Source organism: Malurus melanocephalus, unplaced genomic scaffold, assembly GCF_030028575.1.
Source record: "Malurus melanocephalus ecotype Western Australia unplaced genomic scaffold, MMel_1.1 scaffold_30, whole genome shotgun sequence".
Classification (NCBI taxonomy): domain Eukaryota; kingdom Metazoa; phylum Chordata; class Aves; order Passeriformes; family Maluridae; genus Malurus; species Malurus melanocephalus.
Window position 1 is genome coordinate 937757 of NW_026623262.1, and position 24858 is coordinate 962614.

General features: G+C 42.4%; 1 protein-coding gene across 4 annotated transcripts in view; it reads right to left on the minus strand.

Annotated features, from left to right (window-relative positions):
- Nucleotides 1-1103: 1103 nt before the first annotated feature.
- CHN1 (chimerin 1) overlaps nt 1104-24858 on the minus strand; it is a 92962-nt gene continuing 69207 nt past the window's right edge. For 3 of the 4 annotated variants that reach the window (XM_057363686.1, XM_057363683.1, XM_057363684.1), the window contains 6 exons: nt 17663-17747; nt 6353-6526; nt 5544-5621; nt 4277-4414; nt 3169-3274; nt 1104-2065 (listed from right to left, as the gene is read on the minus strand). In XM_057363686.1, coding sequence (XP_057219669.1) covers nt 1894-2065; nt 3169-3274; nt 4277-4414; nt 5544-5621; nt 6353-6526; nt 17663-17747 — 753 coding nt within the window. In that variant the 3' untranslated portion in view covers nt 1104-1893. The remainder of the gene's footprint in view (nt 2066-3168; nt 3275-4276; nt 4415-5543; nt 5622-6352; nt 6527-17662; nt 17748-24858) is intronic. The other variant, XM_057363687.1, reaches the window with a different exon arrangement.

Below are 24858 nucleotides of genomic sequence, written 5' to 3' on the forward strand. Positions count from 1 at the left end.
AAAGGGCCCTGAGGGGAAGGCAGCAGTGACGGAGGGCCTGAGGAGCAGGACACACGGGACCATCAGGACACACGGAGTGAGGAAATGCACCACAAAGGGCCAGGGCAGCCACGGGAGATACAGCACCTTTAGGAGCTGTCTCGGAACAAAGCAGGGCTGGCTGAACGCGTGTGGCTGCTGGAGGGCAGGGCTGGTGCAACTGCGGAGCATCTGGGCCACTCCTTTTGGGCTGGGGGGAGGCAGGGCTAGGGTTGGAGACATAGTGTTTTCCATCTGTGGCACTTCACTGGGATAAATAAAGTGATCATGTGCACTAATTAATACAGGAGTTACCACAGCAAGCCATTTTTAGTACTAGAGATGACTGAAAAAAACACCTCAAACCAAACCATACTTTAGATTCTCTCTAAACTTGCCCCATTCTGCCTCCCAGSAGTGCCCAGCCCAGAGCAGCACTCTCCAGTGCTTACCCACACGTATCTCCAGCTTCACTTTTCCTTGCTGGGCTCCTTCAATCCCCGGTTGAGGAGAGGTGCAGAAGAGCCACCGTCTCACCTCCTCTCTCCTGGCCAGACACGCAGGGAAGGCTGGGAGGCACCTTATTGCTGACAGCACTGAGCACAGCTGGTTTGATCACAACGGGATTTTTCCTTGCTCCCCTCCTGCTCCAGGTGGTGTTTACAGAGCACAGTGAAGTGCTTGCACCTGAGTGAGCATTTGAAGTGCAAAGCAAATAATGTGGGATGTGCCTGCATTTGGAATTGGGTGATGTGTCCGTCTACTCTGGGCAGTTGTGTACTTGTAAACTGCCACTCCCGCTCACATACAGGTAATATAACAACAGATGTAAAATATAAAGTAGTAGATGGCTTGACMAAACTTGKTTTCATTTCAGAGTTCTTTCTTCAGAGTCATTTTGGACAAGGAAGAAACAAATTTTCACAGTACACAGAAATTTTTGAGAGCCTTAGCAAAGTGTCAGGATCCAAAATAYTTAGATCAGAATGGTCTTGTCAAAACTGTAAAACTCTAACTCACTTCTTTAAATCAGAGATTGTTTGGCACTAAAGTGCCAATGTAAAAAATGAAACAAACAGTATTTCTGATGTAAGTTCAGTAAGTAAAAATAAATAGCTTAATGTTYGAGTTCTAAAAGCAAAATTTAATAAATTAATATATGCATGCCAGATAAAAATACAAAATTACAATTGAAATAGCAATAATAATAAAGGAACACTGTTCAGTATTGCAGATTTCACTGCAACCACCATAAACATCATGGAGAATTACTCAAAGTAACATTTAAAATACAATTTTGTTTCTGTTAAAATTACTATATGATGAAAAAATGGAAAGAAACCCAAGAAGAAATCAGCCCCAAAAGTGGAAGAGAATAACATGAAATGTCAATAAATRGCCAGAGGCTCCATTTCACATAAGTCTGCCTTCTTTTTAGTATCAGAAACCAATTACATAGAACAAAAAAGCAAATTCACAACAGGTTTACACGGAGAAACATGCTGAATTACAGTCACAAACTATCCAGAACAAAGATGCTGCACCACTTCAGTTGTTTTCTTCATGGAATGAGTCTCACCAGAACAGGGAGAACAGGGAGCAAATCATGCAATAGCTTTAGGCTTTTTTGTTTTTTATTTTAACATGATAAACACCCAGGATTACTAGTACTGGAAAGTATGTGTTAACCTTTTTCAACATTAGCTGAATGGCACTACAGAAACGACAAAGAGTTCCTTCATTTTTATCCTGAATACATCAAAAGCTCTAGCAAATACATAATTCAGTGACAAGAGCCATTAAATTACTTTAAAATATTCCTTCATCCATAGAACACTGTTGCTTCCTTTTTTAATTACAAAACCCCCAAAATATTCAAAATAAAATGTCTTCATTTTTTATAAGCATCTCCACCACAAGTCTCTGATAGCGGATGTCGTTCAGTGCAGCCATCGCGTCCAGCTCCGGCGCTCTCATAAGAGTTGGTCCAAAAACGATGCCCAGGTTCTCTGCACTCATCAGGTTTTCCTTTTCATGGAGCGTTACTCTGTAAAAAAAACAACCATTCTCACTTTTCTTCCATGCTAAACCATGCCTGCATAGACTTAAAAATCAGGGAAAGTGGACAGAAATGTGTGCCTTTCCCCAAGGAGAAGACACTGTTTGCAGCAGGTCACACACGGCAGTGCCAGGTGAAACCCTTGGGAATGGGTGAAAACAAATGCTGTGTGGGTTTGTGGTGAGTCAGTGTCTCTGTCCTCTTTCTCAGAGCACACAGCTCGCTTGCACTGCACGAACAAGTCCTTTAGTACACAAAAACTCAACATTTTTCTTCTATTTCTCCCTTTCTAGCTGAATTTTTATTTGAAAACAGGTCAGACTGATGTTACCAAGCTGCTGTGTCGCCAGTCTGTAAACATTCCAAATAAAGGAGCTGTATCTGATTATCTGAATTCAGCAGCAAGACAATGGCCTGTTGAGCAGCACAGTTCCTTTTAGCAGAAATATTAAACAGAAGTTTAGAAACAGTGAATTTTGTCATCTTTCTACCTAATCATTCACCTATACCAGAAATATGATGTGCAAAAGCAACTTCCTAGGTAGAGCAGCAACAACTAATCTTGAACGGGGTGAGGAACAATTAATTTCACACTTCACAAGCTGTAAGGTGGAATTTGTTTTTCCTATGTCCCTCATCCCTTTGTCCGTTTTAAAACACCCATTAGAAATGTCACTGAAATAAAGGGACAAATCAGGCAGAAACCGTGTAGCTGAATTTTGCCTGAGGCAAACAGCAGAGTCAACACSGTTCTACTTGTAGAACTACAGAATGAGAAAGGGCAGAAGAGAGCTGAAAATCAAATATTTTTTTCTAAGGAAAGGGAAGGGTTCTTACATATTGACAGTAAGTTTATGTTACTTGAAGAACTAAAACGGGCACCCTAACGTGCCACCTTGGTTTGGCTTTGCCAGGGCTTTATGAGGGACAATCCCCTGTATCCGAATATTTGCTGTTGCACACACCACCACTCCGGCCACAGTCCCTCTCCAGGATTCAGTGGGCCTTGACCAGACTTTTCTGGAGGTGCTAACATGGACTTTTGCTCTAAATGTGCATGTCTTAGAGTTCTTTGCAGGTCTTCCACCCACCTCTTCAGATGTGCCATGAGATACCGTAATGTTTCACAGTGTGCAGGCGGCAGCAGTTTCAGCGCCTCGTGGAGAATTTCCAGCTGTTCATCCGGATCCGTGGTTTCTGAAACACAAATGTTCAGCTGTCACCACACGTACAGCCAGGATTCACACACAGAAAGGCAGCAACTGGTGGCCTGCACAGCAGGGAGGGTCTCACAGCTCTGCTGGATTATTCATGRAGGATTTGTCTGTCCAAAGAGGTGCTCAGAGCACCAGAAGAATGTGACTGGTTTTRGACAAAGTAAATTCCCCAAAGCAAGCTGCACTCCTGAAAGATTCCCTGCAGCCTACTAAAAAGATTCCTCTGGCAATCCTTGCAGACTAGCTTAGTTTTGCACAAATAATCTACAGGTGCAACTCTGGGAGAGCAGAAGGTACTGGGAACTTTGCCATCAGTGCCTTTGGCTGCCTCCACACCACTTGGAAAAACCCTTCTCCAGAGGAGTTGCAAGGCCAGGATGCAGCCCTTGTTTTCTACCCACGGCTACCTCACACGCTTCCAGCTGTGGCTAGTGTGAACACAGCCAGGATGTTTGGGAGAGATGCTCCAGCTGGGCTTACTSCCATGCTTGCAGACCCACTTCCTGCAGGGCCAGCCCCAAAGGCGGCCTGAGGATGATGAGTGGTTATCAGCTCATGAAAACACTCAAAATGGACAACTCCAGAAACAAATAACATCTAATTTCCATCAGTGTTCCAAAATTTCCAAATTTCCAAAATTTCCACTTTCTTTCTGGCAACATAAATCCAGGACTTTAAATAGTGCTGTCAAGTACCAGGGATTTTCACACAAGACACACAAGTGATGTAACCCATAATGTGTGATGAAAAGGAAACATTCCTGGTGACAGAGGCAAAGGAAAATGTAACCGTGCTCATGTAGTGACCTGACATGTGGCCAGGTCATAACGTGCAGTGCATGCTTGGTCCTGCAATCCTTACTAAATTGGGCAGGCAGGGTAAGAGCTGGTGGGACAGCTGTAGAATGAACAGGACAGTATTGCACACAAAGGAGAAGAAAAGGCTAAGAATGAAAATCAGAAGAATAATGTGTTACACTTACTTGCAGACTCTATAAACTTTGGGTAGGCATCATACGTGATGAGTGGAATTGGCAAATCCCTGAAGTACAGTTTAAGTGCACCAGTGATAATATTGATATCTTCATACATATTCACAGAAATATCAGCTTTTTCCCCATCTGTGTGGAGAAGACATTAAAGCCTTGGAAATGTAAACAGATGTAAAGCAGCATTCAAACGAAAAATAATAACTTGCTTAAGCAAACATTATTGAAAAGGAAACAACTAGAGATTTTGGCTTTTGTAAGTAAAACAGAGTTACTGTACTGTGACGTTCATGGTCTCAGGGTGAAGACCTCAAGCATTTTATAAAATAACGTATCCTTTCTTTATTTCAAATAATTACTAAAGATACAGTTTGGGGGTTTTTAATACCTGCCTGATCTAGCAGTATCTGTCTTGTACTAATGTGTGGACATTCAGCTATTTCTGAACACACTGCATTGCAAAACAAGACATTCGTCATCGGCGCTGAATGAGAAATTGGGGAGTCTGGTAARAAAAAAGTAGAAGGCAGAAAAAAGCCCCCCTATTTTGTAGGAAAAACATGTGTTCACCATTTAACTACAACATACTATCTACTCCAAACKGCAAAGGACACAGATCCAGAACTTGGCTTTTCCAGCACATCCCCACCCTGCTAACACTGCAGATGTTGTCTGAATAGGTCCAGTCCTCTGGACAAACAGGAAAATGAGTTTCCAGCATGGATTCTGGCCTTGCTTTCTATTGGGATAGAGGGACTACAGCTGGAAAGCCTTTAATTTTCCCACTGTCTTTTCTCAGAGAGAAGGGTTTGTTCTCAGTGACCTTCTTTTAGTCTGTAATAATTCAAACTTTGTTTGCACTATTGCATTCATCTTATTATTTTGGAGCTTTCATCCAGAAAGATGGATTTAAGTTGCACAGCCCTCTTAAGGCACTTTACCACTTACCCTCTATCCCTCCCCCACCCCTCCGAGCGTAGTTTTACTTGCAAACTAGGGCAGTAGTTCAGAAAGCTTTGTCCTTTCCTACACACATGGTTACTGGAGCACAGATACTGATGGAAGGAGAAAAGGAGATTTTTGTAATAAAGGCCAAAGTGAAGCTGATGTGCTTTTCTGATGGGGAGCCTSCCCTCCTGCCAGCACAGCCGTCGGACTCCTTCAGACCACTGATGCAGTGGAGCATGAGACAGGCTCTGCAGAAAAACTGTGTCTATTTAATACATCAGCACCAAGTTCCAGCATGCAGGAGAGACTGTACCTCTGTCAAATGCCATTTTGACATCTTCGATAAGATCACTAAATCCTGAGACTCTGTACAGTCCTTCAGAATTAAGACCTGCAATGAACATTTTAACGACATTAAAATTAGTCCTTATATTTACAGTTGCCTTCCACCAGGTTCTTTCCTTGGCAAGTTTTTCATTTAAGGCAGAAAAAGCAGACATGCTTTAAAAGCCTAATCAGRTTTTTCTTCCAGAATGAAACCTTATCCTGACCATTAACCCTGACCATTGCAGTAGATACCTTGTTATATCAGCACTAAACTGTATTATGCAAATTACTTCAGAACTGAAGAAACATATTAAACCAATTACAACTCATTTAAAAATAACTCAGATCAACATACTTGATGATCAGTCATTATTTCAGAATGAAAACAAATACCCTAATTCTAAAAAAGGATACTCAGTGTGGGCTAGGAGAGCTAGCAAGTGACAGAACTAGCAAGAGTGAACACATTAATATTAACCCCCTTTTCCCCTTTGTTTTGCCAAAATCACTTAATTTTAAAAATAAATGTTATTGGAAAGATAGGCACTAATATGTAACTACAAAGCAGGAACTGCCCATTAAGCAATTTCTAGCAGAATCTATAAAAATTACAAATGGTATGATCCATGAAATAATGCAAAGTATAATATTAGCTGTGCAGGGTAATTGGCAGCCATAAAACGTCTTGTGCAAATCTGTTTTGAACAATCCTACATTCAGCAGAAACCCAGATGACCCAGATCAATCTAAATGGATTATCAGTAAAGCARCACAAGTCCATTAACGATGCCTTACCTCTAGATTCAATTTCCCTAATGCACATATCTACTACCATTGGTCTCTTAGTGAAATGTGCTTTTACTAGCGTGGTAAGGTCACAGCTGTACACTTTCTTGACATGCTTCAGGTCTGGCTTGCAGTCATTTGGGACCATCTTGGAACATTGCTTGTGCACATTTAAACCACAATCTGAGGGGAAAAATGGAAACATGATTAGGCTGATGTTTGCTGAAAATGTATCCTGAAGTCAGTGCTGTGGAACACAAATGGCTCTGACAGGATCTGACCTCAGCTCACAACTGTTACTTCTGTTGAAGGCCCTTAACCATCAAATACCTGAGGCAGGGACAGCCCTGATGTTAGAAGGATTGCCTACCCAAGACATTTCTTCTGTTTCTAGRAAGTCTGACACAGAGTGACAAGCTTTCCGTATGTTTTTCCAAATCAGGAGCTAAGGGTCAATTACGTTCCCCACCACTGTAACACACATTGCTGTCACAACATAGACTTTCCTTCCAAGTTGCCATGGATTTCCTAACACTTCCAACTTCAATGTAATCATGGATCTGGCACTTTAGAGATCTCCTGGGGGAGATGAAGGTAGTGACTGGGTTACAACCAGGCTACAACCCCTCTCCTGTGAGTGCTGGCAAGGCAGTGCCAACCTGAGCTACTTCAGGGATTTCTCAGCTCTGGGCAGGTGTGGCAGCCCTGGCATGCCTAGAGGGAAGCTGAGACATGGGGGTCACCAAGCTGGCAGATGATTTCTTGCTACTAAACAATTGACAAAGGACTTGGCTAAGTCAAAGTGACAGGAATTTTGATGCCATTTCACAGTGTTTCTGAAATGGTGTTGTAAGGCACCAAAAGGATTCTTTTTACTCTAAAATTACTTAAGAAAATATTGTCCGTTTTTAACAAAACAAACAATTCCACAGCTTTATTGCAAAAACACTGARAACAAGATCTAGTTTAAGTGAAACTCAATTGAAATCAGCTCGGCTTAAAAACCACCAAGAACATAATATTCAGAGTTCGGGAAGGAAAAATCTGAGAAAACACCACCAATTATATAGAGATGGGAAGAGTAATACACTTGAAGCTAAGCCYACACTATGATCAGCACCATGAGGGAGCAGACCTCTGGCACTGACCCTATGTGACACTGCCTTCAGTGCCACCTCTCCTGCTCTGCAATGCAGACTCCCAGTGCTGGCCAGGAAACAGCAGCACGTCACAGTCAGAGCAGCTGCCATGCTCTGATGTGCACAGGGACTCTTGCTCTGCAARCATTTCTGCACCTTGCTGTACTGCCATCCAGAGTGCCCTGCATTGTCACAGTATTAGGGGATGGAAGAGCTTGAAGGATCAATGCCTTGATGAAACTGTACTTTCCTCTCTCACTGCACTCCTRGGTATCTATCTACCAAGAATCCTTTTGTATTTTGGTCCTGCTGATTTTGCCAATATGTGTACTTACACGAAAGCTCCAAATTATTTGACTTAGTTCTTTCCAAATCAGTAAACCGCAGAATTCATGGTTAAGTTTAATTTCCATTAAGTCAGCTACAKCCTGCTGCTAAAAGCACTTTGTTTACTTAAAAGGCCTGTAAAGCAACCACACTTGTCACTTAGGATCCTCTGGTTGCAATTAACGTTTGGCATGTCACCTTCAATCAATCAACACTTGCACAGATCCTGATCCAGATGAAATGGCTGATTAGAGTTCTCTTTAGGTATTTCTGTGCAGGAGTGACCTCCCCTCCTCACGAGGAGCAGGAAGCACAYGAGCAGGGAGCTGTGGATGCTGAGTTTCCCTGCTGGGTGATTCTGTGCTGGGATCCCCACCATGGGCAGTCACACAACCCAAAACACTGCGAGTGCACGGTGCCCCTGGGCAGCCTGGCCGGGCTGCTCTGCCCCCAGCTCTCCTGGGCTGTCCCAGCAGCTGCTGGGTCACAGATGTGCAGGATCTGGGGCAGGGACAGACTCCACTGTGCCCTCCCCTCTGGGGAAGTGTGCTTTGGTCACCCGAGATCCTCAGTGTGTGCAAAGTCATCTCATTGCTGACAGAGGGCAAACACTAACAGCCTTGCTTTTGCCTGAGCACTTATTTAAATCCCACATTAGTCAAACTCTGAGACCCCAAAGTGACCACGTGCCCTGCACCTCCCCACCTGCAGTTTTTGGGCACTGAACAAAGAAACTCTGAGCCTGCCAGCCAGCACAGACAAGGGGGGCTCCAACCATGCTTTAAATATCTGCACCCYGTGGCACATTTTGCCTAAACTTTGAAAAACCAGGTCTCTCCGTGCTTTAAATAGGGAACCCACATTCACTCAAACATGTGACCTGAGCCCTTTAGTGAGCAACTGCTTCAGCTCTAACATGGCAAGGAGAGGCTGTTCTTGCCTCCTGTGTGTCTTGTAGAAACAAATCATTAAATGTTTGCAGAAATGCAGAGGTAAAATTACTCTTCTTTGATGTAAGGTTTGAATGCTGAGTCGTTAGTAAGACTAGSACTTTTAAAAACTAGAAGACAAAATACTGAACAGGTGCTATGAAAGCAGTCTGCTTTCAAAATAAAGATGAAACTGTGCTGTAAAAATAATAAATAGTCAAATAATTAGAGGCACCATCTTAAGACACACACAAGGGAAGCAAATTGAGACCACAAAGGAAATCTTGACTTCCTTTATTTAGGAATAAACCTTAACATTGCAACAACAATATTTACAAATGCAAATATAATTATTGTACATACAATTCCTAAAACTGCCTCAAGAAGCACCTCTTCCAACAAGCATGAAATACCTAACATGTTTATCAAAAATTATGTCTACAGGACTGGAATGGCAGCACCTCACTCCTAAGAACTCACGAAAGATTCTGAGTGCAAATTAGTTGCTTCACCCAGACAGCAACATAGCTCAGAGTTGTTTCTGGAAACTCAAGGATCATTAAGACTAAAATACTCCAAACAAAAAAAAARRARGGAAAAAAAAAGAAAAGAAAAAACCATAYTCCCRAGTATCTTACACTTGACTGAAACCAATTATTGCCTTGACTGAGATCATCTAAATTATATTTATATACAAGAAAGTTTCAATTCATTAAAATCTCCAACTTACGGTGATGTTTTCATTGCRAAAACCTTGCTTCTGACAGTAATTGTGTTACTGCTAATCCCACAGAGTCAGATGGGCTTTGAATCTGACCTCATTAATATCAGAATCATAATTACAAATGTAGAAGTCAACTTTTCTCCTCTTTTGTTGTTCCTTTGCATTTGATTAGATTTCATGCACCAGCCCACTGCTTAAGGGCTTATCAACACTCCTGAGAAACATTTAAAACCTGAAAATATTTCAGATACTTAATGTTTAGAAAATGTGTGAGCCTTATATTCAGTATTATTGGGCTGTATGGTGTCCTTCTAATAACTAAGGCTTCTTGCCTCTTGTGTAAGCACAGAAAACCATCTTACTTCAGCAATTTCCCATCACTAAATACATCTAGAAGATTTCAGTGAATTTGCATCAGAAATTTTTATTTTCTGAGGAAGAACCTGAAACTCACCTGTGCTGCGCTTCCTGAACCAAGTGGGCCTCTGACCCCATCTGACAATACTGCATAAAAGGTACCTTCCATGTCTCAGGCACTCATCTCTGGTTCAGTTGATAACTAAAGATGATGTCTTGCTAACTCCAGCAAGGTAAAAAGCACCATGGCAGGAGGTGAGTCCTCCACACAGCACTGGGAATATGCCAGTTTTGTACTTGACTATACTCAGCTTACTTGTTAGTACTAAACTAACAGTTAATTTAGTACTAAAGGACAGCAATTATGCTGCAACCTGAGTATTATTTAATAAAAAAATCCTCTGTCCTCATTGCAGATGCCTTGAAAGCTTCGAAAGCCATTATTTTAGAATCAAGTAAGAAGGAAAAAGAAAGCCAAGTCRTGAATCTCTCTGAACACTGCTGTGGGGTGAAGTCTGAGGACTGCTTGCCTTGTTTGCACATGAGCTTCATGATTCGGCTGGGTTCATTCAGACCAAGAGATTAATTTGATTTAAAACTGAGGGTCTATTTACTTTTCATTATGCCACAAAAAAAAATCCAGACTAGCAGGTTTACTCTAGATCTAAAATAACCAGAAGCCTTATCCATTTCTCATAGAAATTCATCGGCATTTACCTGCCGGCTGGTGAGGAGCTACAGAGAAATCCCCCTAAAGCTTTGTATCTGCTGATAAATCCTATAATAATATAGGACAGATGTAAAACAGGCAGTCAGGAGCTCTTGCAGGTCAACAGTAAAACTTCTGCTGACTTTGGTTAATCAGTTTYACCTTATACAGAGATGATTTCTCAGAAGTAGAACTGTAAGTCACTCTTCTCTTTTTTTACAGCGCTATCAAACTGTGGCTACCTTTCAAATACACCCCATGTGATCAAAACCAATGCAGACATAAATTCAAGAGTTTATAGTAAGTCTGGAAATCTAAGGAGGGTGAGCAGAAAGTAATTTTATAYGGCAGGTTTGAAAGGCTGTGAGATAAGCTGCCCTGGTTTTAATAGCATATTGATCTAGGAGTTCAGATGGGCTGTGACGTTACTTCTATGAGAAGTATTAAATTTAAAACCAGCCTGACAATAGTTCCCTGTGAAGCCTAGAAGAGGGTTAGGTAATATAGAAACAGCTAATACTGATTTTAGTGAACTGGGCTAAAAGAACAAATAACATATTCATATTAAATGTACCAGTGTTATGTATGTTACTACTGCCCCATGAGCACACATTATAAATATTTGCAGACTAAAATATACATAGCTGTCACTTTTTGTTATACTGTTGATTTGACTTCAGCCAGTTTTAGGTTTCCTTTGGTTCATGATTTACTGGCTAACGGCTAACTGCTGATCATACTCCAACGGAATGATACCAYATGCTCCATACATCATTCTAATTATATGTCTGAAATACCCCCCTAAAAACTGATGCATTCTATCACTCTGAAGAGCAGCTTTAAGAGCTAGAAGGTAGATTTACATTATCTGCAAGAAGTTTTGAAAGACTCTTCTGAGGTTTGTGGTCAGTGTAGGGAGTGGGGCAGCGTTGCTTTGGGCCAGCCCACTGCAGCCCCAGCCAGGCAGGGCACCACCCCTGCACCTGGTGAGATGACACAGGGAGACAACACAAGGGCTCACACAAGGAATTGTTCCTTTTGCAAGGGGGAACAGCTTAGAAAGGAATTTGCTCTCACACATCCCTCAGGAGCGCATAGCTGTTCTTTTAAATATAACGCTCCTTCTGTAGCAGAGGAGCAATGCTTTCTGTCCTGTGGAATGCCGCATGCTSCACCAGGCAAGGAAGGCAGCAGCCCCAGCAGCCCCATGTGCTGCACGCTGCGCTTCCAAACACAATCCAGCAGGGCACGGTGAAGGTCAGCCCTCTTCCTCCTCAGCCATGTGCTTGCAATATGGGGGCCACCCTGGAGCAGCCACAGTACCTCAAATACGTGCTGTGTTCATGTGCAATGCACATCTGGAAGCAACCCTGCTCCCACCTGTCTCAAGCCACTTCACTACGCAGCCCCATGGAAAAATTGCTTCCAAAACCAGRAGTATGCTCCCTAAAACCTCTTTCATCTGCACCACTCTATCGTGCACTACAGGGTACACTATTTTAAGAAAGGTATTTCTAGAGGACGGCTAGTTACTTGGCAACAAAATTACCTAATGCTACAGAAAAAATCAGGGCTGATGAAATGAAGAGGAAAAAAGCCCATCAAACCAGACAATATTCCTGTATCTCAAATCAAAAGAATACTTACGTTTGTGCCTCTAAAACGCTTAGTGACAATGGTTTGATTTCATGRAAGTTTTGAAGAATTAGAGTCATTTTGTTCAAGAACTTCCCTGGCTTTCTGCCAGGACACCTGCCTACCTCCTTGACAGCTCCCCTGCAGGGCCGCTGGCTTGCTCAAGGCTTGCAGGTCTGTGTGGGCTGGGAGATAAAGCTGCTTTTAGGGCTTACAGTTTCAAGAATATGTAACTCCAGAATAGCTTCCCCATGGGAACAGCTCTAAAGCAAGGCTCTGCTGTCTGATTASCATTTCAAAATTCTAGAGCTCATTCCTCACAGGAACCAGATCCTGAGCTGGTGGAACAGCCTGTCAGGCAGCAAAGCACACATCTCCAACAGCATCAGCACCTGCTGCACTGGGCAGGGACTGCTCTCCATCCCTTCCCACAGTCCTGACCTCTGTGGCTTTGCTTTGCTCTTTGGGCCTGTACTGAGCTGACTATCTGTGCCCTACATCCCACAAACAGCAGAATCTGGGTGCTCATCTCAGAAGGAACTTGGATGTGTTTTTAAGGCACAAGCGTGGGCACAAGGGAAGCTTTTCACGACTGAGGCATGCAAAATACCTTGGGAGTGGGCTAGGTGATGAGAACTCCTTGCCTATCCCTTTGCTAACTTCAGTCACAAGAGCATCAGCTGTTTCTCAGGCACTGAAAGCGTGAGCGCTCAGCCTGCAMAGTTAATGCCTGAGGATGGGCTCCTTAGTGCTCTCCTTCATTCTTAACACCAACAGAGCAACACAAAATTTAACAGCAGGGCAAAACAAACAGCAAAGGAAATGGGGCAGCTGTACACCTTTCAATYGTTGGAAAAGAAAATGGATGAAATGGAAAAATGAAGCATTTARRTAGTAATTCACAAAACCATCCTGCYTGAAGATTGTACTTTAACTTTTCTGAAAATGAACTCCCAGGGCWTACTGTGGTCAGGGCTGGCAGCAACATTACTTGGGCTCTGTCAGGGGCAGCTGGTTACCTGCACACTGGTAGTTCAGCAGCAACTTCACTTCCATCAGTTCTGCAGAGAGAAGTTACCTGCTCCAAGGAAAGCAAAAGATAGGAAGTGCTACATGGGTGGCAGGCTGAGATAGTCTGGAGCAAAAAAATGAAGGCAGCAAAAATGGGGCTTCATATACGGCCTCAGAGGGCTGTGCTGCCTGGTATTAGGAGGAGCAGCCAAAAATACCATCAAAAGCATCCAGTGAAATAGATATAGTAAAAATTATCTTAGATAATTAATGCTTTCCAACCAGTCTGCTAAAAAAAATCTTCTGATTAAACTGCTTATTCATGAAGAACCACAAGCAAAATGGTACAGAGGACTTGGAGGTTCTGATGGGCTGGACACGTGGCAGCCTGACAAGTCTACTAATCTGCCTACCAGTCCACTTGGGTAGCACACAAACAGCACAGTCAATGCTCTAGTCTCTGAGAACACTCTACTGCTTGTTATGTGCTTGTGTCATTCATGAACAGAATTCCCTGGTGCATATCTGCACATTTTCTTTGAATATTGTTACAGTTTGTCTTCTGAACACATTCTGGGCAGTGGGATGAGCCTGGTTGAGCACAGGAGAGCTTTACATAGGAGATGTAATATAAGAATACATTTYTCTAAGTTCATGCATTGGATTTTGATCTGGGGTAAACTCTTATATCTTCATTAACTTCTGCTGAACTTCAGTGATTATGTGAAGTGGTGGCATTGTAATTTCAAATACTTCTTCRGTCATTACTACTTATGGCAAAAGCTTGCGGGAAAGCACACCAGAGATGGAGCATGCCATGAGAAAAGGCAGATTCCTTGCATACAGACATGTCTTCATCTCACAAAAATTTCAAGGGCCCGTGGCTTGGATGTGTAAGTGTGAAGYATGACCCTCTGAGGGAGCAGGACAGCTATTTATGATAAGGATTCACTCTAAGGAAGCAAATCTGTSTTTAAAGAAGCTGATGAAATAAAGATCAAAATTGAGAGAATGACATTTAAGGAAAAAGAAACTACTGTTCTGCTAGATACCGTCAGCAAAGTCAGACTACACACTACACCCATCAATTAGTTTCCTACAGGATGCAAATTCCAGATATCAACCCAAGCTCTAATTTTGGAAGACAATGAAGTTTTTCTCATGTTTGGTGGTTTGTATTAATTCCCAAACCTTTGTAGTCCAGGTAACACCCAACATCTCACRTCAACAATAACCATCCATGAGGTGTCCAGTGCGGTGCCTGTGTTTACCTCTCATCCTTACTGAAGGAACAGACAGTCCTCCTTTGTCTGCCATAAAACCTGAGCAAGGATAAGCCAGGAAGAATCCACCTTCAGAGATTTATCATGCAGGACTGCACCTGACAAGATCCTGAACACACTCAAGTCTGTCCTTTGGCAGAGAGGGACACATTCAGCCATGCTGCACTGAAACAAAGCACGAATCAAGTTGAAGTTGCTAAGGCATCATTACTGGTTGCTATGGCATGTGTACTGTTACGAATGTTTAGTTCTGGTTTATTACTTTTYAAAGGATTGGCTTAGTTTGTGTTACATAAACTATCAGCCATTAGAAATAAGCTCTGTTTTTTCCACTGCCTCTTCCTCCTTTCTGAAATGGGTGACATTTATCTTTGCAGCCTGGTCTTGGACTGTTCCACACTTCTCTTCTTTCATGTTTTAGTGCTTCTGCAGAGAACATGATTTAAAATGGTTGAGAGCAGCCCATGCAGTAATCCATTTCTATTTGTTAAACTTAGCACTTCTGTACAGCAAATAGAGTCCTCTTGAGATGTGCAACTATTTGCTATAAAAAGCAAATGCTTTAAAAAGTAAAAAATTACATATGATCCATGCAGTTTTCCTCATAGGTATTTTCAATAAAATGATTATGCAGACCACCAAGTAGATTTTGTGGATTTCCCTGGAGTGGCATTGAAACCCACTTGAATGCAAGTAGGCTGCATCCTGCTAAAAGCTCTAATTTTTTTTGAGTGCAAACCCACTCTGAAAAGCAATGGCCTCATGTGGCTCCTGGTTTACTGCGCCTCATTGTCTCCATATTAAAATGACTCAGTCCAGAAGAAAAATTATTACTTAAAAAAAAAAAAAAAAGCCCTGTAAGACCACATAAACTCAGYCAAACTCCCAGCAATCAAGCCTGAGCTCCCCTACACTAGCACATTAACASTGGATATGCAGGCCCTCATTCTGTGTCTGTGCACCTCCAGTGTTTCTCTGAAATGCACGGATCCCTGCAGCTTCTGGCGCTGTCGGCTGCTGCAGCCTCAGCTGTAGGAACAGGCAGACACTGCTGCAGGTGAGGCACACACAAGGCACAAGTGGGGAACTGCTGAACCTCTCCTGCTCCCTCCACCTCCTTGGGGCTCTGCCCAGAATCCYTCTCCTCTGCCCAGCTGCTGATTTCTATGAAAATTATGATAATAAAATCACCTGGGAAGCCCTTGGGAAGCTATTGCTGAGGATGGCCAGTGCTCAAAGCCAGCCTTGCAGGGAGGGGAGGGCGATTCAGGTGGGTGGGCTGCAGCCCAAGGCCCTGGGAAAGGCTGGCCCCATCCGCKCGAGAGCCGGGSAGGASAGGACACTGCACCCCCGCAGCCCCRACACCRCACGGATCCTCCTCACACCCCTGCTGATGATGCTGCCCATCAGCAGCTCGTCCCAAAAAACCCAGCCCCAGCTTGCCCCAACACCTTGCTGGCACTTCAACAAGCATGGTCGAACAACATGGCATGTTAAAATATAAATAAGATCATAGAAATAGAATTACCAACACTGACCTCACACAGACAGAAAGCCCTAATTATAGTTTCTGAACGYATGAAGTCATCTAATACACATATGCTCCTCTACACTGCAAGAAGGAAGAAGAATATATGCAGCACTTATTATCATCCTCATAAGGAGGAAAGAAAACCAGATTTTGAAAGCTTTTGGAAACCCACAATTCAGAAAAATCTGCATGAATACAGAAAATCAGCTCTACTTCAGTTAAAAAGGCAGTACAAAATAATAAGCACTTTGGGTTTAATTGTAAAAGCAATAGTATTAATTTCACAGTGCCACGTAGCATTGTGAGTCTTCATACCATTTGTTTTATTGTTTTTCTGGATCAAAGTTACCTAACATCGATCTGACTGATATCTCTCCTAAATGCCCAAACTGAGGAATCTAAGGCAAGGAATAATGATGGCACACTTACTGATTCAAGTGTCATCAAATTTTACTAATCAGAAAACCAAAATTAAGGCTTCCTCTTTCTCTCYGAGCACTGTATACCTGTGTAAAATCAAGAGCAGTAAAAGGTACTAACAATCTTCATTCACAAGTGCAGGAGATGGCTCCAACCCTGTATTCTTAATAGAGGCAAAATATTGAGAAAGGAAATGCYGTTTTTACATAATCATGTCTTAAAACAGGGCTGTACTCTCTAATGCATCCTGGACAGTGCAGACTCTAATGGTAACAACAAAATATTGCATTCAAATAATTATGGGTGAAGAATTTAAAAGTATTTCAATCCTATGTGGCTAGAAATGATTTAAAATTTATATTATTTTGCAGCTCTGTGATAAAAAGCCTTCTTATTTGCTTGAGACAAGACTTCAGAAAGCTTTAGACAGAGCAGATTTTCTTAAATTAGCTTGAAAATTCAGTTTCCAGGGCAACGTAAGCAGGTCTTCATACATCAACATCTCTTTGCACCATTTTTATAAATATGGTTTTGCTAGAATGTYATAAAATACTTTTCAAATACAGTAAACTATTTTGATCACTTTGATCCTTTTCTTTGCCTTTGAAAGAATGCTGACTGTCCTTTCCTTTCAGAAGAACCTTATCAATAAAACTGTCAAACTGTTTTACTTTGGAGAGGCTTTATCCCAGAAATGCCTGCAGTGACACCCATGYGTGTAATACATTTCTACCAGCACCTGAATGTTTATGTAACATTTCAGTAGGCATCCTTTATTCATCATCCCTTTTCTTACTTTCTTTTCAGTCTGCAAGTAGGAGACGTGCTGGGAGTCTGCTGGTTTAGATATAAAATTAACCTGAATGTTTGTTTCACAGAGGCAGTATCAAATTTGCTGATGCTCACCTTGCACATCAAGATCCTCAATGGCTTTCTCACACGTACCAATACATAGAATGGTATAAAAGAAATCAAGCTAACTCTGCRTTTATTTTCTACTCCATTCTGAAAGGGTGGGGAAGGAAGATCCCTTRCAGATGATCATTGTCTCCTCTCTGTGAGCACTTGAGAGGGGCTCTGCGTCACTGCAGTGAGTTACTGACACAGGTAAGTGGCACCATCAGCAGCAGAGTGGATACACCTCCTTCTTCCATTTAACAAGGAGCAGACTGGCCCCTGGTCCTGTGTGTCACAGCTGCACATCAGAGTTACAATGAGGATTGCCTTAGGAAAAGAACACGGAATGACTGTTACCTGCACATTTTACTCCCTGAGCAATGAGGCCCCACATGAAGTTGGCACAGTATTCACACCAGTGCGGGCCCCTGAACGTGTGCACCTGGAAGAGAGTAGCAGAAAGGAAAATTACAGAAAATTATCCAACCATTTCACAGAAATCAGTATCAATCCATCCCAAYGGTGCAAAATTCCTCTGGAAGCTTCCCTTTATCACTGCAAGAAAAGAAGAAAGGAACTAAGATTTAACAACCAAGACTCTTGCAGACCTGTGGAAAACGAGAATCCTCCATCCTGAGTCTTCCAGAGCAGCAGAACCGATCTGTGGGGGTCTGCTCCAAGACCARGTCAGGAAGAGAAGCAGGCACAGCCCCTCTCCCTACTCTTGGCATCCCTCTGTCTGGGCAGGATTTTGGCCACAAAGCAAGGCTTTTGCAGCAACTGTACAAGAGTTCACTTTTCAATTTAAAATGCCTTCTCCTACAACCTCCCCTTCTTAAGGCACTGTGTGAAATGGGTAGGGAGCTGCATGCTTTCACCTCACATGGAAAGAGTCCTGTCAGGCAAAAATACCAGTGCCACACAGAAATACTGTAAATTTGTCTAGAGACTTTCCAGTTTAGGATAATTCCAAAATGAAATTACTTCTCTTCAGACTAATGCTACATATTGAAAATCCAAAATCCAAAATGAAAAAAAAAAAAGAATCCACTGAACCAGGAAAAAATTCAAAGCCAAAGATGAAAAAAACCCCAACRCTGCTTTCATTTCTCGCCCACATGCTTATTACAAATCCTGCAGCCACCACTAACTCCTTCTGATTTTATTCTGATAAAGCTTCTGCTGCAGGAAACCACAGGCTTCTTTACAGAGAAAATCATTACTTCCTTACCCAGCAYAAAAGGTTTTGAGCCGCTATTTAGAATAGACAGGCTGAAAATAAAATCAGTAGCTGATGATCATAAAGAAATGAAGTTTGCAGTGAAATACATAAAAATGCTTTAGGCTGAAGTCACCCAGTTGCTCAGTTTCTGAGTGGGTATGGGAGCAGGCAGTAACCTCACACATGTGCAGTGCCCAGGTGGATCAGTGTGGAGCAGGAGAGAAGGAGCTGGTGGAAATGTGTGTTCCCAACATCTGCATAGACCTCCGGCTATCAAGACCAAAAGCAAAGCAGCCTGACTGAGGTGGCCAGTGTCCCTCCTGCCACTGATGTAAGAGGCAGGAGGATCCAGATGACACTCACCCCACAAGTGACAACCCAGAGCAGCACCCTGCACTCAGACCGCAGCTCAGTTCTAGCTGGGAAGGTCTGCAGCCTCCTGGGCTGCTGCCAGCAGCACTAAAACAGATTGGTGCGATACTCAGGAAAGTTACTTTTGAACTCAGCAAGTAATTCACACGCACATCTGTGTAAGTGAGGCCCCGCCTGCCTGGAGCAAAGAGAGCACAGGCTGCCGGCCCCAGCCCTGCCCTCTGCATCCCCACCCATCCTTCCCAAGGTGAGATGTGCTCCACCCGGCCTCTCCTCCCTGCAGCTCTGGCTGACTTCCACAAAGCAAACGAAGGCAAGACTGGCAGCAGCTGTAATCTCCATTTTCTTTTTTCCTCCCACTACAAAGAGATTTTTCACACCATTCATTCCGTTACCCACCTGCACTACCCACATCCTTCTGGCTTTCTTCCTCAGCCTGGTGGTTTTTATCCAGGTTTTTGGCAGTGTTCCCTTCCCAGAATAAGAACATTCTAATATCCTCAAGCAAAGCCCTGTGCTTTAAAGCCTGCAGGACTAACAGAACCTTTTCAGGGAAAAAAGGAAGGCATCATTTCAGTCACCTTTTTTTTTTTTTTTTTTTTTTAGGTCAAATCCCCCCTGAAACAGACCTCTTTAAAATACTTCTCAAAAATTCTGTTGAGGGAAATTGAAATAAAAAAATGACATCTCCAAAGTCTTGAACAATAAATAATTTCTTTTCAGAATACTTTTCAGTTTTGTAGGTTGTTTTTGGTATCTGATTGCAAAGGATGGGGAATTTTGTTTTGTTCCTTAAAATGCTGACACATTATTAATTATTTCTAAATAAAAAGGATCACACTATCCTAACTTGTGCCTCTGTGGTTGCTGCTTTCAATTCATCACACACTAAATCACCSTATGTGATATTTGCTGAAGCATTTCTGCTGCTGTCTTTAGCTGCTGGAGTCCCAACTCAGCTTCCCCAGAGCCATGCACAGTACTGACACTCACTACACCTCACATGTCCAATTTCTAACTGGCTGTTTTAGCAGTGAACATGCTTCCTTCTTACCATCTTGCTCCCCACCATGGTCTGCACATTTCCACATCCTCTTTAGAAACTCTTCTGCAGGGTCTATCACATCCCAAATCTGCCACCATAACTTTCTGCCTCCTACTATGAACTTTTTCTATGAGCTCAGTTTATCTTACGTGTCTAATAACTACGATCCACCTGGAATCTACCACAGCMAGTTCCCCTGACACCACCCTGGCCCTCAGCTTTCCCCTCAGAATCATTTACATGGCTCATCATCAACCTAAAAATGACAAGGACAAGGTGGACTCTCCTCTTGCCTACCAACACTGCATCGACAGTCGCCCTTCACAACTCCAGGATTGACTCTGCCCTTCAGAACCACTGCCTCAGCATCATTAGCACTGTTGTCTCATCCCTGAAGCCAGGCTTCATCCAGATACTGAAATGCCTTTCCATACCATCAGTCAGATTTATCTGAGCCTGCTCTGCTTTATGCTGCCCCATCCAAATTATTTTTCTTATCCATTATTCTGATTGCAAACTCAAAACAGATTAAAAGGTGAAGGTAGGTTTTTCTGCATCCCATGATACTCTACCRTGCTTCATCCTTTATATGAGATGCATCAGGGAGGTTCTCTGGCAATTTTAATCAGGAGGCCCAAAGGTCATAATGTCCTTCCAGCCCTGCTGTAAACAACTCCACAAGATGAGCTCTGAAGCCTCAGAGGGGTTTCTGAGCAGTGCTGTCTGTACCCAGAGCTCAGCAGTGCCAGAGCATTAATGTTCCCACTGCTGTGGAGCAGAACTGGACCCTAACCCTGCACTGGTCTGGATACACACCCTCTCTGGGAATTGAATCAGACACAGYAATTGATGCCAAAAACCAACAAAATATTGGTCTTTAGAGGTTGGTCAGAACAGCCTCTAATCCTAGTTCATCCTGGAGGGTGGGGTCTGGCAGCCAAAAAGAAACACCTTAGCATCCCTTTGCTAGCTAAAGAGACAGCACCTGCAAACAATACTACACTTATTGCATGACACTTTAATACAGCATCCTGATTTTTATATTTAATTTCCCATTCTAAAAACCTGCCAAGAAACTTGTTTGTTTTCAAAACTGAAAGATGCTTTCCAGAAAAATTTCTAAAAACACACCCAGCAAAGTCCCAGAGATCCTGCCTTAAATTACAAGGGGTTTCTTTCCCCTTGTAAAAAGAGCATCTGCCATATGCAGATTTTACTGTCTTATAAAATGTGAAAGAGCAGGATTGCCAACTGTGGCTTTATATCTCCCAATCCTTCCATTCTCACTCCCACCCAAAAATCTTCTCTTTCCAAATGAGAGTGAKTCTTTAAAAGAATCTTGAAAATGAACGAGTGGTAAATTAAACTGGTTTTAATCTTAAAATTCCAGGAGAAARAAATCAATTTAAAAGGAAAGTCTACATAATTTCAAAGGAAAATACCTTCAGAAACTAGGTAAGATACTATTACTAAGCTCTCCTGCAAGTCTGAAGTAAGAGGAGAACCTCATGTTGGGTTTACACCTAGGCACTTTTATTCTGAACTCTCCTGCACTATCAGCAAGGTATAACAAACATTTAACTACTGTGATCTAGGTAGAACAGTTTTTTGCTCAGATTTGAAAGGTATTTTCGTATACACAAGAAAAAATAGCTTAATTCTTGTGATTAGAACTCTGTTAGAGAATGTAACTTATTTTTGTTTTGCACTTATTAAAATTATTTTTAGGAAAGATAAATTTTTAGGACAACCAAATAAAAACTGACCCAGTGGCTCAGACAACAGATTATATCAGAAGCTGTGAACTCCTCAAGCAGATCTCTGCCCATTACTTCTCTGGCTCCATAAAGGCCACTACTGAAGTTAGTTACCCATGTCTACCCATGTATCTTGTAAATCCACTTATTTTTAATGCTTTTGGTTYTTCCAAGGCAGTTATTCAGCTACCCTTGATTGCTACCTGGAGACCAGGAATGAGCCAGCAGATAATCTGTAYTCTTAACTGGGAGACTTACATTACATCACTTGTCAAGGCAGGAAGGAAGAGGATAAAGTATCAGTGAAGTGCTGTGCAAATGTGATATGAGGGAAGATGGTGGATCAGCAGAGCTTTGGCAAAGCCACTGACGGGAAGAAAACAGGGCTGGATTTGAAAAACTATGGTTACAGAAAACCAACACTGAGCACATAAAACAGAAGCGCTTGTGACAATACACAAAACGCCCTCCTTTGTGCAGAAGCTGCTGCCATGGTCCAAACACTTSTTCCATCAGACCCTGCTCCCTACAGAGCACCTTTTCCGCAGCCCTCAACACCAGACTGCTGGTCAGAATAATGGGGTTTGGAACATCCAGGCCTTACCTTCTATTTTGGGATGGGACACATAACTGTGAAAAAGAGTGGAAACAAGTGTTGCTGATCCATACTCTTGGGCTACCAGAGACCCACACTCTAGGCAGAAACCTTGCTRGCCCACTGAGAGGAGGCCAAGTCCACCAGGGACTGAACATGTGGCAMACTCCCAGCATTTGCACTGCATGGTGCTCCAAAGGTTCAGGTCTGCTGGCTATACTGTCCTTCAAACAAATCCCCAAGGATGATGAGACACTGCTGATGGAGACTGTCAGCTCAGTGGTCCTAGCTGATTTGCATTTCTATCAACTGAATTCTGCCTGTTGGGACTTTACCAAGTTTTTAATTGAATAGGGAAGACACTGTAAATCTCAATTAAAACGATGAACTCAGCCTGTATTATTAACGTCTGTTTTCCCTGTCAGAGTTGATTTTATCAGGCACTGAGCTCACCCCTGCTGGCATCCAATAGTCATGTCCTTTTCATCCAYCCCTGCGCCAGGCTGAGATTGCCTGGATGTGAAGAGTAATGAAGAGATACGAGTGAGAAACTCAACCATTACTTTGGACAATGCTTCAATTTATCCTTGTATATATAATGATTATTAGACGGTGCCTCTAAACAAGGATCTCAAAGCACTCTGAATATTCTAGTACACSATAATTCCTGTGAAGAAAACATCGCTGCTGATGAGTAATCTGAGAGGCAAACAGACTGCCATGACAACCCACAGGGCAGAGCGGTATCTGCAAGGTAACTGCTTCCATGTGAAGGCGTAACAGAAATGAATGTAACTGAGAGCATTGGAGCAGCCCTTTTCCAGGACTGGAGCTGACTCTGCCCAGCCCAGCTGGGGTGTTATCCACAGGGAGCCAGCCTGGGACCTCCCCAATGGCTTTGTGCTGCAGCTCTTGAGGAGAGATGCTGTCAGGGTGCGTGGGGTATAAATAGCATCACAATCGCCACTGGGGGCACCGAGAATGTGGAGCAGGACAACCTCCCTCCATGTCCTCACCCACTTGGAGCCAGAAGCGCTGTCAGATCTTGTTTACTCTCTGCTTTGCACTGACTGTGWCAGCAGAGATGGCAACAACTGGAAATTGAGGTTAGTTTGTGCTCTACAAGAATCAAAGCGAAAAATGGAAATTGTGGGTTGTTGGCTTTTTTGCTTGTAAATTGAGTGAAAATGGACACCCTTTTTAAAGGATGGAATATCAGATTTTCTTTAAATCGATATCTGGAAACTGGAGCATTTTGCATTTCATTCCAGGTCCAATACTTGATACATGCCTCCATATAAAAAATCCTGAACCGAGAGGTCAAAACTGAACAAAATCCTTAGAATTAAAATTGTATATATGTAYGTACCATATGTACATATGTGCTGTATGTAATGAATAGAATATAAATAGAATAGAATATAACAGAACAGAATATAAACCCCTGAGAGATTCCTATATAAATRCTTTTGTCATGATGCTAAGGCTAATTTGTAGGAAAAGTTTTTSATGATGAGACAGTGTAACATGCACTACTTCTAGGGGCCAAGTCCCAGTTCTCCCCAGCAGAGCACTTCCTAGCCTTACACAGAAATCAGCTGGTCTGGTTTTAGGCTGTGCACATGGCAAACTCACAGGATCCACAGCTGGGGACTAATAAAACTCTTGGTGTGGTAGGAAGAAATTACAACCTAAATAAATTGACTTAGAACAAAGGCTTTCTCTCTCCCTTTATTTCTTTTAACAGTAGCAAAGCCTGAATTCAAGGACCAGAACTAGGAAACCAGAAAGAGTTAAGTAATATTGTACTTTTTGGAATCTAGTTTGGAAAAACCCTGGCTTTCCTCAAAAAAGTAAAAAAGTGCAAGTTACATTAAATAAATACTTTAGGACAATAAAATCCATGAAYGCCTAAAAGCTTCTCTGGATTGAACTGTCCTATGAGTTTCAGAAGGAACAATACAGAGCTGAGGAGGTCTTTGCAGAAGTTTTGTGGAAGATTTTTTTCAGTTATGTTTTCCAGGTATTTTCACTGCCTTTGAACAGTTTTTTTTCCCCTCAAGTCCTAGGAGTCTAATAGAAACATCAAATTTCCTGAGGTTTTCTTATCTGTAGGAACACACACTGACTCTACCCAGGGACTATGCTAGAGGCACACAGCTCTCTCTCTCTGAATATTCATATTAGTGCAGTGCCTCAATTAAAGACATTTTGAAAATACATCCAGTGCCAGTTCTSCTCCTAATAAAAAAGCCAGCATCCTCTTTCCAGTGGAACTAGATCAATTTACCCCAAATCGGCATCTGCCCCAGTTTTCCGAACATCAGAAATAGAAATGAGTTCATGTCAGAAGTCACAGAAAAATGGCTCTGCTTAATATAGTAAGGATTTGTTATAGTTTTTGGTCTTTTTGCAGCACTTCTGCATTATCCACCTCCCAGTTTCCCAGTGTTTAGGCATGGCTCTACTAAGCAGCTCTTGTTAGAATAAAATGTGGCATGGAAGTGATTTGCTATGACTTTTTACACTAGCAAAGTAGCCAGCACAGATGCAATGACCCTG